The 14,114-nt window shown below is 37.8% G+C and overlaps 2 protein-coding genes across 2 annotated transcripts; both read left to right on the top strand.

Annotated features, from left to right (window-relative positions):
• The first annotated feature begins 1,812 nt into the window (after positions 1–1,812).
• LOC103992263 (auxin-responsive protein SAUR32) lies at positions 1,813–2,106 on the top strand. Its single transcript, XM_009411898.2, has one exon. It carries the CDS (start codon positions 1,813–1,815, stop codon positions 2,104–2,106), a length of 294 nt encoding a protein of 97 aa, XP_009410173.1.
• A 7,270-nt stretch (positions 2,107–9,376) lies between these two features.
• On the top strand, positions 9,377–11,651 carry LOC135679717 (subtilisin-like protease). The gene has a single exon (XM_065193698.1). The coding sequence runs from the start codon at positions 9,377–9,379 to the stop codon at positions 11,591–11,593; it is 2,217 nt and encodes a 738-aa protein (XP_065049770.1). The 3' UTR covers positions 11,594–11,651.
• Positions 11,652–14,114: the final 2,463 nt, after the last annotated feature.

The raw sequence follows: 14,114 nt of genomic DNA, 5'->3' as shown, positions 1-14,114 counted from the left end.
CCATTTGCAATCAGTTCCATTTCCTCTTCACCATTTGCCACCATCACTATCTAGCACTATCAGTTTGCATCATTCCTCTTCCTCCTTGCTGTCATCATGCTGTTGGTTGTACACTTGAGACGTCCGTCCCATCACCCAGAAACACATCTTAGAGTTTTGGGTCGCAGCAGATGCTCATACGGGAGGTGAGGTGTTGGTGCAAATCTGAAGCCTGAGTCAAAGAAACAAAGGAAGAAAACAACCAAGAAAAAGGCAGCACCATCGTTTTCATGCAAGAAACCTGTTGTAATCCTCCATGGTGCACTGAACTTGAGCTCCAGGGATGGATGCTCCCATGCATTGCCTCCCATTAGGTGGTGGAACCCACACCTCACTGAGACCGGAGATTAAGACCATCACCATCCGATGCAAGACGCATATCGGGAGAGGTGTTTTATGGGATCACGGAGCTCTCTGGCATCATACCGTCAACTTCTCAATACAGAAGAGTAGGAGAAGAGCCAAGGGATGCTTGGCTCTAGGAACAGTTGGTTGGCCACTTCAAGGAGACAAGTAGGAGATATGACAGTGAAGACCAAGATACCATGTCCCTCGACAGCACAAGCAGAAGCATTTCCTGATGCCAATTGAAGACCAGAAATATTCACACATACAAAGGAAGGTGCTCCTCAAGATCTGGATTCCAACACACATCCTTTTCAGCGTCCAAATTGTAGGAGGAGGACATGGATATTGAGAATAGTTGGCATCTCTGTTCTTAAGTTGCATTTTGAGCCATAAATCACCTATAAATTCCAAATGGCATCTTCCATCTTCCAAATGACTCGAGAAGAATGAAGAAAGGGATGGCCAGAGTCCAAAGAGTCCAAGTCAGTTGCTTTTGAAAACAGCGCAAAGCATCTTTACCCTTTGAATCAGACCAACTTCTGCAATTCCAAAGAGACCAACATTGCAGGTAACCAGCCAAAAGCATTTATTCTTCTTGTTTGGGCAGATGGATGACTAGAATTCCATGATGCTACATTATTTTCCCATGAATAGTGTACCCTTATATTATCTCGATTTCAAGCCGCTATGAGATGAATTCAATGCACCAGACTTCTTTCAATATAGAATCAAGAACGAATCATCGCTTTGGTCTTATATTCTTCGAGTGACGAAAATTTTTTGACCCGACGACTCACTCTCTGTGCTAATCACTCGTGTTTATGACTTCATTTTGTAATGTTAAACAGATAAGCTGAATCAGAATTGCATTATGCCCAATCCAATTTATAATTGAGATAAAGAAGGCTATTGAGACACATGCTTTTATGTGGAAAGTTGCATGTTGATCATTGGGTATTGGAATTGTCGGCTGATACGGATCCCATCTACCACTATTACATGGTTTAGTCAGCAAAGAATCAGCAAAATTATTATTTTTAGATGTTGAATTAATTTTTTTTTAAAATATTTAGATATAAGATCAGATACAATGATCTTCCTCGGATCTTTTATTTGCGGAGGAGGGTATATGTGAAGAATCCTAAAAATTGAAAGGACAAACATATAAATACACGAATTAATAGGGGAAAGTATGAAGGGCCGATACGTGAAATATCTAAAAATTACATACTGCAATGGAAAGATGAGGAATATGGAGGACGAGTTCCGTAGCAACGGACGTGGCCACCAATCTTGGAGCCTCCCACCTTTTTACCTTTCTTCCCTCAACTCTATAAAGCAGCGAGCAGTGCTTAAGCCAAGGCTAAGACGAGCTCTCCTTCCCCACCCAACCTCAGGCCGAGTGAGCGAGCGAGCGAGACAGCGATGCAAGAGGAGAAGAGGACGAAGGTGAAGAAAGGATGGCTTGCAGTACGAGTAGGGCTGGAAGGCGAGGAAGGCGGCTTCCGGAGGTTCGTCATCCCTATAGCCTACCTCCACCACCCTCACTTCACGAGGCTTCTCGAGGCAGCTCGAGAGGTCTACGGCTTCCGCTCCTCCGGCCCCCTCAAGCTTCCCTGTTCCGTCGACGACTTCCTCCATCTCCGGTGGCTCATCGAGCGGGAGTCGCATCACTCCCATAGCCTCCACCTCCACTCTTTCCCTTTGCACTCATGTTGACCGAAAACAAACGAGGCAAAAGAAGAGAGAGATGACATAAAAGCTGATGATGATGCTGATGATGTTAAATAGCTGACTGCCAGCAAGCAATTGTAACCCATTTTACCATGATTTGATGAACTTATAAGATTGGTGTTTAGTTTTTCGTTTCAGCGCGCAGGAGAACTCTCTTCAAGTTTATCTTTCCTGTTCACTTCCATCCTATGATCAACCATAGATTTCACTCGATGGAAGGCCAATCCACAACATAATCTAAAGCATGTCGCAAGAGAAGACGCATCTGATGCACGTGTCTTTCCTGCGTCGAATGACGATTTCTGATAAGAAGATGAAGTTGGCATCGTGCTCATCTTTGCTATCCATATGGGGAATTCAAAAAGGAAAAAGCTTTGAGGGATGCACGGCGTCATCATCTTTTTCTACATCTCACTTTATACTACTGTGTCTCACCAGTGCCGGATGCTTATCTAGTGTGAAGTGTAAGCTTCCTTTAGATCAGCTGGAATATTATAAAGCTAAGTCTTTTTGGGTTTCGCTTTACTCAACAGAGGTCATGACAACGGTGTCAGCTAACATAATCGATAAAGATATCGATAGTCTGTCGTAATGTCGTGAACTCGAATTCAGTCTTCGCCACTTACTCTTTGCACACTAAGAACAGAGATAATGATCACATAATATCGAGGACAATAAAATCTATGTACTGCTTGGAAATGATGATCTTAAGAAGAGAAGGAATTAAGCTCAGCAAGCCTGTAGCTTTTATCTAACCATGGAGAGATAGGATAAAAAGGCCTTGTCGAAAGCTGGATTCGTGATACTTTATGAGAAGAAGCCCTCCATCTTGATACGGGGTTGAACGCATCTCGTGATGCATGGGAGCGATTTGAAGATGCCTTTGCACAGGTGTCCAAGGATGAAGAACAACTTTTACTCGTTACCAAGTCACCGAATCCATTAAGAGGCTTTAGGCAATCGGTGAAGAACTTGGTGCAATGCAAAAGTCATGGTAAAGTTGCTGGGAAATGGATGTCAAAATCCTGTGTGTCTGTTATCGTGAGCTTCAAGCTCGAGTTCTTTTAGGAACATAAACACAGCAGTAGATGTGTAACATGGTAGAGTAGCAGAGAAGGAAAAGGTCAAGCCCATGACCATTAAAGTTTTCATTCACTTCACCAGTTCTTGACCAAGCTGCACTATGAAGAGACCTTGATCCTCACCATTCAAACTCGTAACTCAGCTAATGGTTTTCATCCTCAATCAAACAATCATCAGGGGCATAGATCTGTGGGATACTACGATTGAGATCAAAAAAATATGCTGGTCATTTGGGTATTGATACAGTTTTGTTGATGTTTTCGGCATTAACATCTCCCACATTGCTGGATTTGATGATACTGTCTCAAATAATGTTCTTAAGTTGCCTACAACGAGAAAGAAATCAATCTAACTCATGATGAAGGATGAGGAAACAGGACAAATGATTTCTCTAGCTATCCTTGTAAGAGACTGATTCCCTTGCATAAAAGAGAAACCACCATGCTTGGATTGGAGCTATGGTCCCCTGATGCTGAACCACATCTAATGACTAAAGCATCACATCCTATATAAGTTGACGAAATCTTCTCATGGGTTTGGACCATATCAAAGTCAACAGATGTCTCAATTTTTCAACTTGTATATGATTAAAAAAGACAATAAAAGTACATCTCAATGTTCTAAAAGTGCATTTGAGACCTCCTTCAAGAACAATAATGGGCTGACATGGACTGCCACTTGTCTTTATCCACTAAATGAGGAGAATTTAACAGAACCTTAATTAACTCAACTTTGTAACGCAAATAACTGCATGGAAGTTAATTGCAAAAAATTAACACTATATCTGTTCAGCTACATACAAATCGAGTCCATAATCAAATAAATCAAACAAAATTTACGCCCTGTTAGGTCGAAGGACAAAGATTCAGCAAGAAGGGGGGATCAAAGAAAAGAGAAGCATCTCTCTCCTTGGTGACAGCAGCAGCCCAGCCCCAGTTGCAGGAGAAACACCAGGAAGTGCGAGCTCCCCTGGCACTGATGGCTTTGGTGTTGGCATAGTACACCAGCTGGCTGTGGTGGGACTGGCAATCGCATTGGAGGATGAAATAGATCAGCTGACAAAGGCACACTCACACAACTTGCAGTCTTCATGCCAGGAACTTTCCATCAAAATCTGAAATCAACAGCTACTTTTGACCCAGCATACTCACAATAGCTACTGTAATCACAAGAGGTGACATTGCAAACAAGCAAAAGACTGCTGTCTTTGCAGTACGAACTGCAAAGACGGTAACCATTACAATTTACTGCGAGAGGCAAAATGAGGGAGAACAGAAACTAGAGTGAGGCCTCAACTACATGATTGCAGTAAGCAGCACCATATCCTTTATGTTAGTTCTTAGTTCATGAAATCTACATTAAATGAGACACTTTTCTTCCTCTCCAATTTCTAACTCATGAAAACATGAGACTAAATTAAGATCAAATGGCCGGGCTGTCAGAAAGACAGTTGACATCAAAAAAACAAATACGTAGATTCCATATATCTCAGTGGTTGGCAAATTCAACTTAGATTCGTTGGATCCCTAAATGGAAGAGCTCGTCTCAAACTATATTGCATATAGTCGAATCATAATACTATATCTGATTGACCCCGTTATCTTTAATCCATCTTAATCCGACGTTAGCACTACACACATGGATGTCGCCCTGTAAATAGATCTGTTTACAATCTGCAGGCTCATCTCACAAGCTTTCTGCCTCGCGATTTGTTAATGTGGATGGCTGTTGGATTCAGTACCACTAGGGAGATGCCAAGTTACTAGTATAAACCTTAGTTCAAATGCCTCACGTAGAGACAACTTACCCTTTGTTCTTGAACATTGTAAGGAGTTGACCATAATTGGAATCAGCCATTAATTTATAGAAGGGAAACGACTGGTTTGGGTACTGTCCATTTTGCATGGCAAAGCCCAAGGCAGGACTTCGTGTGTATAAACCATGCACAAACATTTAGATCTTAATGCATGAGGGATTCGGTGGATTATTAAAGCTAAACATGTCATTTTAATTCCATCCAAATATATGAAAGAAATTATTAACTTTAATTTTTGTTGATAGTGAGTATGAATTTATATACATAAAGAGAGTTACAAAATATGATGATTATATATTTTTTTAATCAATTATAAATATAAAATATTTATCTAGATTATTTTATAACATGAGAAATTATGTTGAAAATATGATCCTCACTATTTGATAGAATTACTATAATATGTTATCATAAATTCTATGATTTAGAATTATGATAACATATTATCAAAATACTAAGAGGATCACGATATTTTTTTTAATGACATTCTTTCTAATATGCCCCCAGGTACTCCCATTGGAGGTACCGATCTTAGACCAAATAGAAGTATTTGTTGATAAGAGAGAGACTTAGTAGGAGTATCTATAAGTTGAGAAGTTGAGATATGAGAGACATATAGTTCATCAATTTAAATTTTGTCATGGATAAAGTAAAAATCGATAATCATGTACTTCATATTATCAGATAGATATGTTGTATTTATATTATCATAATATATTGATGGAGTATTAAAGAATGTGATAAAGAGTTCATATAGCAAGGATGAAATCTAATAAAATTCGACAATTGTAAAAGCAATCATTCAATATTCAATCTCGATCTTGCAAAGTAACATTATTTTTTTAAGCTCGAAGTGATGAGATTATGATTGAGAAATATGATATAAATACTAATAGATATCCTATCATTCTTATTACCTACTCAATTAGCATATGAAGATACATGAAGCAGTAGAGGCGAATTCTTTCAAAAAAATAAGTCATGATTAATAATGCACTTTAAATACCATAGAAGGCATTTAATAATTATCAAATGGTTGGAAGGAGGCTTGTGCATAAATTAAAATAATTTATTAATTATGCATGTAATATTCGGATGAGTAAATGTCAAATATTATAAATTGTCAATAACTTAATGATACTCAATGGCATTATTAAAATTGTCACTATCAAATAATATAAGAGGAATACTTGTATAGATTGGCATAGTAACAATATTGGTTTCAACTATTTTGGTACAATCAAGAAGATCATAAATATACTTTTGTTGAGAAAAAAATAGACCACTTGTTGTATGGATGACTTGAGTACTACGAAAATATCTAAGAACCTAAGATCTTTGATAGAAAACTTGCTTCAAAGCTGTTTGAATAAACTAATTAATTATTATTAGTTTATTACTTATAATAATTAAGTCATCTATATAAATCAGTAAAAATATAATTATGCATTCAAGAGAATAAATGAATCACAAATATTAGATTCAGAATTATGAAATATAATTAATACTAGATATATTCGAGGTTGAAGATTATGATCAACAAAACTCGAAAGCTATCTCATAAATATAATTTTAAAAATATAACTATAAAGAAATGACCCAAAGCAATACATTTTTAACCTTTAAAACGTGAGCTTGGGAAGTTACTGAATGCCGAAAGCTCAATGGCCTAGAAATACCAAAGCTCTCGTTAAGTGTACATGGAACAAAGACCCAAAAAACCCTTGGTTTGTCCAACGTTTCAATTAAGAAGGAACAGAGCCATCTCTAATTGGCCATGGTAGATTGATAGACATTATCTATCTCCTTTAGATCCCAATAGTTCACCTGTGGAACCCCTTCATAAGCCAAGGAAACACTGATCAGTAAGCAGTGATAGTTATGCATACTAATGCATGAAGCGCCAATGATAGACCACATGCGTGGATTGTCACCTTGATTGATATACTGGACTTCAATTAAGAAGCATATGCTATCTATTGAATTCTACATGAACTTCATCTTAAATGCATATCTCAAAATTCTACGTTGGACTTCATCTTGAGTGTAGTTAAGTCTAATCATAAAGTATCCTTTATTTAACTATAATATATTTTTTTGACATGATTAAATTTGATCATGAAGTATATGTTATCTCTTGACGTGATTGAATTTGGCCTTAAATAGTTTATTATATTTTTATAATTAAATTTAATCATGAAGTGTCATTTTACTATGTGGTTAAATCATGCTATGGAGCATATGTTGTCCCTATTGTGATCGAATCTGATTATGGTGTGTGAAGAAAGGGAGGGATCACATGTAAGTATAAGCCTTTCTCAAATAGTAGTAATAATATATTACTTGCTTAAGATCAAACCAAATAAAAGAAAAAAAATCAAGATGAAAAAGAAAAATAATATTAAACTTCTAAAAAAGAAAAGCACTTTAGTTCTATTGGCTTGAGTAATTGAGGCTTGGATGAATCTATACATGTAGATGACACCTATTTGTATTTGTAGATATGGAATACAAGAGTCCCTAATCTCTATAACTTTATTTAATATTATTTAAAATATAATACATCAATTTGATATTTTAAAAATATATTTTAACTTTTTAAACTAAGAATTCCTTATACCTACACCTCTATCTAATATTATTAAAAAAGTAAGATATTAATTTGTGATCTTTTAAAATATACTCTAAGTTCTTAAAATATCAATTATCTATTATCTATTAATACAATTGAATCCACCTATCAAGCATCTTTGGTAGCAAAATATCTATTGTCTAACACAATCAAGCGAGGCTAAAGCACCCATGATATCTGAATAAACCAAATTTATAATTATGATCCTCACCACATGTGATGTGGCTAAAGATAAAAGACATTATTTCTTGATACTTTTTATATGTCAAAACATAATAGGAGATAGATGAAATGAGAAATATAACATATAGATATCATAATATCATATCACGTCATATCACCATCGCTAACCCAACAACGATTCATACAACCTATCTACCCGATGCATCAAACGAGTGGCTCACATGGTCGGCATAATAGTGCCAACTATAACATCTAATAGTTCAAATGATTTTTGACCTTCGATTAGTGCTTAAATAATCTCATGAAATCATTCTCCTAAATTAACTTTTTATTTAATTACAAAGATTACTACAGCTCGAGGCTCAAGGTATCTTAACTCAAGCGAATTCTCTAAATTCTATAAATTTTTTTTTTCTACTCACTAATTTAGGCACAAGAAGAGCACCTGTCTGATATGCCCCTAACATAATTCTTACATGATCCCACATCAGACCCAATTAACTCCTAAGACTAAGTTTAAGATAGGCATTGAGAGGACCAAAGTTAGCTCCAAATTCCACATACCTAAAAAATCTGATTCTGCCTTAACTTTTGAAAGGTGTCAATGAGTCACCTTTTATCATTTAATGTCTAAATTCATTAAAAAAAAATCATATTATCTTATTTAAAATAATTTTTTTTTATCATTTTGGGATTAGACATATCTTAAAGTGCCTTCACCTAATTTAATTTTAATTTTCTTTTATAAATTCATTTATCCAACAGACAAATAGAGCAAAGGTGTGGTACTCGTAACAGTTACTTTCTAGTGGTGGAAATCTAAATTCGATTGTGAATTCAAAATTCTAAAAAATCTGACAGCATAATTATGGCCAATGATCCATAATTATCAAGTTATCAACCAAAAACAACACGCTATTATCACACAGCCTTACTGTCGTTGCCCTAATTAGAATGTAAACTGGGAATTAGCCCATGCTTAGAAGTTTATTAAGTTTCTTTTTATTTTTATGCAGGCAAATCGAGTCAAATCTTGCATCTATAAATATCCTATTCGTCTTTTTTTTTGTTTTTGGGCAAATTTTCTATGCATTCATTCTACTACTATGATAAATCCTCCTATTATTTCCAATCTGTCCCCTGCTAACCTCTTTCTAAGTAACATAATTTGCCAAATAGAGGTCACAAAGGAAGAATAACACTCTTAAATCAACATTATGATACTTTATCTTCGTATTCCAAATAAGATTTAAAGGAAAAGTTTCTTATACAAGAAACTTTTCCTTTAATCACAAATATTATTAGCAGAAATGATCTCTTTTGATCACAAATATTATGTGATGATTGCATTCTACATTTTATCATAATTATTACAGAAACGATCTCTTTTGATCGCAAATATGATGTGATGATTATTTCCCATCCATAGGTCCTTTTGTTTCTCTGTGTACATGGCAGCTGTATCGAAAGGTTAACAAGAGGAGGTCCTCCATCATCATCATCATCTCTCTCTCTCTCTCTCTCCTGCTTGCTTCATCGGCATGGAGAACTTTCATGCACCATGGATTTCTTTTGTCCTCCTTGCTCTCGTTCCATTCTTATCGAAGAATCCCTTCGTTGCCTTCTGTCACAACACTCCTAACCATGAGACCGAGCAGCCACGGACTTACATCATTCAACTGGAAACGCCAACTGCGAGCTTGGATGAAGAGAGTCTGAAGATATGGTACAAGTCCTTCCTGCCGGAGTCTAACGACAACTCCGAGCGCTTGCTCCACTCCTACAGTGAGGTCTTCAGCGGATTCGCCGCAAAGCTAACGGAGGAGGAGGTGAAGAATATGGCAAAGAAGGAGGGCTTCCTGCGGGCACACCCGGACCGTGTCTTGCCTCTTCACACCACGCATACGGCGGACTTCCTCGGCCTTAAAGTAGGCCAAGGACTATGGCAGGCTTCCGGCCTAGGCAAGGGGGTCATCATCGGAGTCCTCGACTCTGGTATAACGCCCAATCACCCTTCCTTTGATGACCGCGGGGTGCCGCCGCCGCCGCCTGGCAAATGGAAAGGTTCGTGCAACCTCAAGACCGGCTGCAACAACAAGCTCATCGGTGCCAAGAGTTTGGTTGCTGGTGATACTGCAAAACCACCCATCGATGTATACGGGCATGGAACCCATACTTCAAGCACCGCAGCTGGGAACTTTGTGCGCAACGCCAGCGCGTTTGGCTTAGCTCGTGGCACTGCAGCCGGGACCGCACCACACGCTCATCTAGCTATCTACAAGGTGTGCAACGACGACGGATGCTCGGAATCAGCTGTAGTGGCCGGGTTCGACGCTGCCGTTAAAGATGGTGTCGACGTGATCTCCATGTCTCTGGGAGGATCTCCCACCCGTTTTGATCAGGATCCCGTCTCCATTGCTGCCTTTCGTGCTTCTGTTGAGAAAGGAGTTTTCGTGAGTTGTTCCGCTGGTAATGACGGGCCATTCAAGTCTACCCTGTCCAGTGTAGCGCCATGGGTTCTTACCGTGGCGGCAACTACCATGGACAGAAGCCTGCAAGCCACCGTGGAGCTGGGTGACGGGCGCAAGATCAACGCGGAATCTATGGACCAGCCACCAAACTTTCCTGAAGGCCCTGTTCCTTTATTCATAACTGACACAAGTTACGACTACCATAATTGCTATACTGTCAGCGAGAAAGTCAAGGGTAAGGTGGCCGTCTGCCAGGCCGACGACTTGATTTGTACAGGTAAGGCGGCTAATGTTAAGGCTGCAGGCGGCATCGGCATGATAGTCGTCAACCTTGATGAAGAAGGCTACACCATGGTTGACCGCACCTGCAACTTCCCGACGGCATCGGTTCCCTTCAACGACGGCAATCCAATTATAACATATGTGAATTCAACGTCCAATGCGACGGCAACCATTTCCTTCAGAGGCACGGTTCTTGGAGTAACTCCTGCTCCCGCCATCGCTCATTTCTCCTCGAGGGGTCCTGCCCGGGAATGCTATTCCATCATAAAACCTGATATTTCCGGACCTGGTGTCAACATTCTTGCGGCGTGGATCGACCGACGAACAGCTAATGATACCTTTGTAATACAGTCCGGTACCTCCATGGCAGCCCCTCATCTGAGCGGGATCGCTGCACTCGTAAAAAGTTTGCATCCCGACTGGTCGGCGGCGGCGATCAAATCAGCCATCATGACCACCTCCGACGACAAAGACCGACAGGGGAGGTTCATCCAGGACGAACAGCGTGGGTCGGCCAGCTTCTATGCGATGGGCGCCGGACACGTCAATCCCTCAAAAGCAGTTGATCCCGGTCTCGTCTACGACTTGGACATCGATGACTACATCGCCTACATTTGTGGCAAGTATGGAGACGCTGGTGCCAAGGCCATAGTTCGTGGCAGATCCATTAAATGTGAGACAGTCAAGAACCTCACCGAAGCACAACTCAACTATCCCACCATCACGCTTACCCCAAGGAACATCACCCACACTGTGAGTAGGACAGTCACCAACGTGGGATCCACGAACTCGAGCTACAAGGTGAAGGTGAACGTGCCCGACACCGTGTTTCTCACTGTTGAGCCTCAAATCCTCAATTTCACCCAAGTGAATGAGAGGAAGAGTTTCACAGTCAGCGCCAAGTGGACGGGTCGCCCAGTCAACTCCGTTGAAGGAAAATTGAGATGGATTTCAGATAAGCATGTGGTGAGAAGCCCCATCGTCGTCACCGATCGTCAAATCTGATGATTCTAGCAATGCTATAACGAATTGTGATCTTATTCGAGTGATGTAACGCAACAACATAAAGCATGTCATATCTTTTCTATATTAAACTTTTAATAAATATGTGAAATATTCACCCATCATTCCGAAATTAACGTCACCATAAATTTTGCATCTTATTTGATGTAAAATTTTAAATTTATCTAGTTTTCAACAAATAGATTGAATCAAAGCTAATATAATGTCCAAGCATTAGTGGAATTAATCTTATTCCTTTTTTTGAGTGTCTCAAAAGTTACTAGATAGTATGAGCTATGTGAAGAGAAATTACAAAATAAAAGTTATTGGAGGCTTCTTGGTTAATCTTTCTCCGATTCTTAAGTCTTAAATATAAGATAGTATGAGTTATGTGAGTTTAATGAATGAGAGGATGAGAGATTTTTGAAACAAGGTTGAAAAAGCTTCTTTTTGTCTCCCTCTATAAGGAGAAAATTTTATATAGCGTAAGGAGAATAATAACATATTAAAGAAAAATAAATAAAAATAATATATCATTATAAAAGAGCCCCTAAGTCTATATGATTATAAAGAATATTTTTTATTTTGATATTGAATATGTCATTATGATTTGATAGTGACATGGTACCAAAGTGATTTTGTATTATTTGAATCTTGACATCTTTTGTAATAATTCTACCAAGCTAACAAAGTTTATTATCGGAGAAGTCAAACGACAAAAGCTTTGTTATTATCGGAGAAGCCAAACGACAAAAGCATCGGCTAGTTTAGCATGAGTCCATATTTGTCAAATTCTAATGTCTTATTTATCAAAAGAGTTTAGGGCAATGATCCTCATAACTCCACCTAAAAGAGCCAAAATTTGAATTATCCCTCTTAAAGGTGTTACTTGTCCTCTACGTCAAGAGGCCCAGGTTTGTGTAACTCTTCCTCCTCTATGAAATATAGGTATAGAAAAGATAGATATATTCATCTAAAGGATGGATTGGTTTAGGGGCTCCGAGATTTAGGAGTTAGAACATCTATTAGTTGTCCTCCATCTCTAAGAGACTAAGATTTTATAACTTGCTTACCTAAGATTTTATAACTTGGTTACCTCTATAAAATATAGGTGTAGAGAAGATAGACATGTCTATTTATAGGATAGGATAATTTTACGACTATGAGATTTAGGAGGTTGATGTAGAGACTTCCTAGGAGAAGTATCTAATTACTCTTAGATACTAGTTATTAGCTCTATTGTCAAGCAACATCAATATAAGCCAATGTGGCCCTGAATATATATACTCTATCATTTTAGGATGAAATCCTTAATTATTAGTGAACGACTCGTATTCAAATTGCATCAAATTCCTAACTCAATCTGGTTGTCTTCATAGGTGTGTGCCACTTGAATGACAATTTTTTTTGCACTATCTTTCAATACTACTAGAAAATATACTAGTCATAGCTATAACTTGTTTTAGGCTTCGAGGAGCCTCAAGCATTATGAAAGTAAAAAAAAAAAAAGAGTTACTATTGATAGCCTCTGTTACTCCTTAAAGAGCTTTAGGGCTAATCAATCATGAGGCAAAGCAAGTTGAGAAACTTGTTGAAAAGCTTGTTGAAATCCTAAAAATTTTATCAATAATTCAAGGAATTGATCCAAGATCTTAAGGTCATCAAAATAAGAGGCCCCCCTAAGTTGTTATTGAGACTATATCTTTAGCTTTTGCAATGCCCTCAAATGATGTGGAGCAATGGTAGAAACGTAGAGCAGTAAAAAAGATGTCTAGGGGAGAGTCCTCTATGACGTTAACGAGAGAAGTCAATAATTAGTCATATTGCTTTCCTGCTTTATCTTTGTCTCAAGATAAGAAATATCTCATAGATAAGAGTTACAAAGGAGTAAACATCATATTGTATCCCTTCTTCTAACTAAGTCATGGTAGTCGAGTGATTGTCCAACCCATATGATAAGGATATCAGTAACCGTTAGTAGATGTTAGATATGTACAAGCCATCATAGGATTTTGAGAAGGTTACAACCTTTGTCCAAGATGTGATTTTCCTAAAGCTCACTAATGAAGTTTTAAGGCACTAGATGATGGTAAGTCTCCTTTTTTTTTTTTTTTTTCTTACTATCATTTTTTAATTATTATAAGTCTTTTCACTTTAATTCTTTTCTAATTATATAGACAAGACTTGGATTCTATATAATAGTGGTGTTGATAGAGGAGGTGAATAGACATTTAAATGAACAATAAGCTAGTCAAGAAAAACAAAAAGGTATCAAAGATAATTAATACATGTTTACGAGATGTAGACTTTGATTTATCACGTTCTAGATTTTATTTATCATGACTATAATTTTAAACAAACTATTTTTAGCTCATTATATATTTTTCTTCATATGATAAAGAAGTTTCAGATGGATCACTTATCTTATTTTCAAAGGTTATAAAGGTACTTTATCACTTCTCTAATGGATCATTATTCTACTTTTAGTTCACTACATTTATTTTATCTTACCTTAAGTATTATT

The sequence above is a fragment of the Musa acuminata genome, chromosome BXJ1-7 (genome assembly GCF_036884655.1).
Source record: "Musa acuminata AAA Group cultivar baxijiao chromosome BXJ1-7, Cavendish_Baxijiao_AAA, whole genome shotgun sequence".
In the NCBI taxonomy this organism is placed as follows: Eukaryota; Viridiplantae; Streptophyta; class Magnoliopsida; order Zingiberales; family Musaceae; genus Musa; species Musa acuminata.
This window is presented reverse-complemented; position numbering and strand designations above follow the sequence as displayed.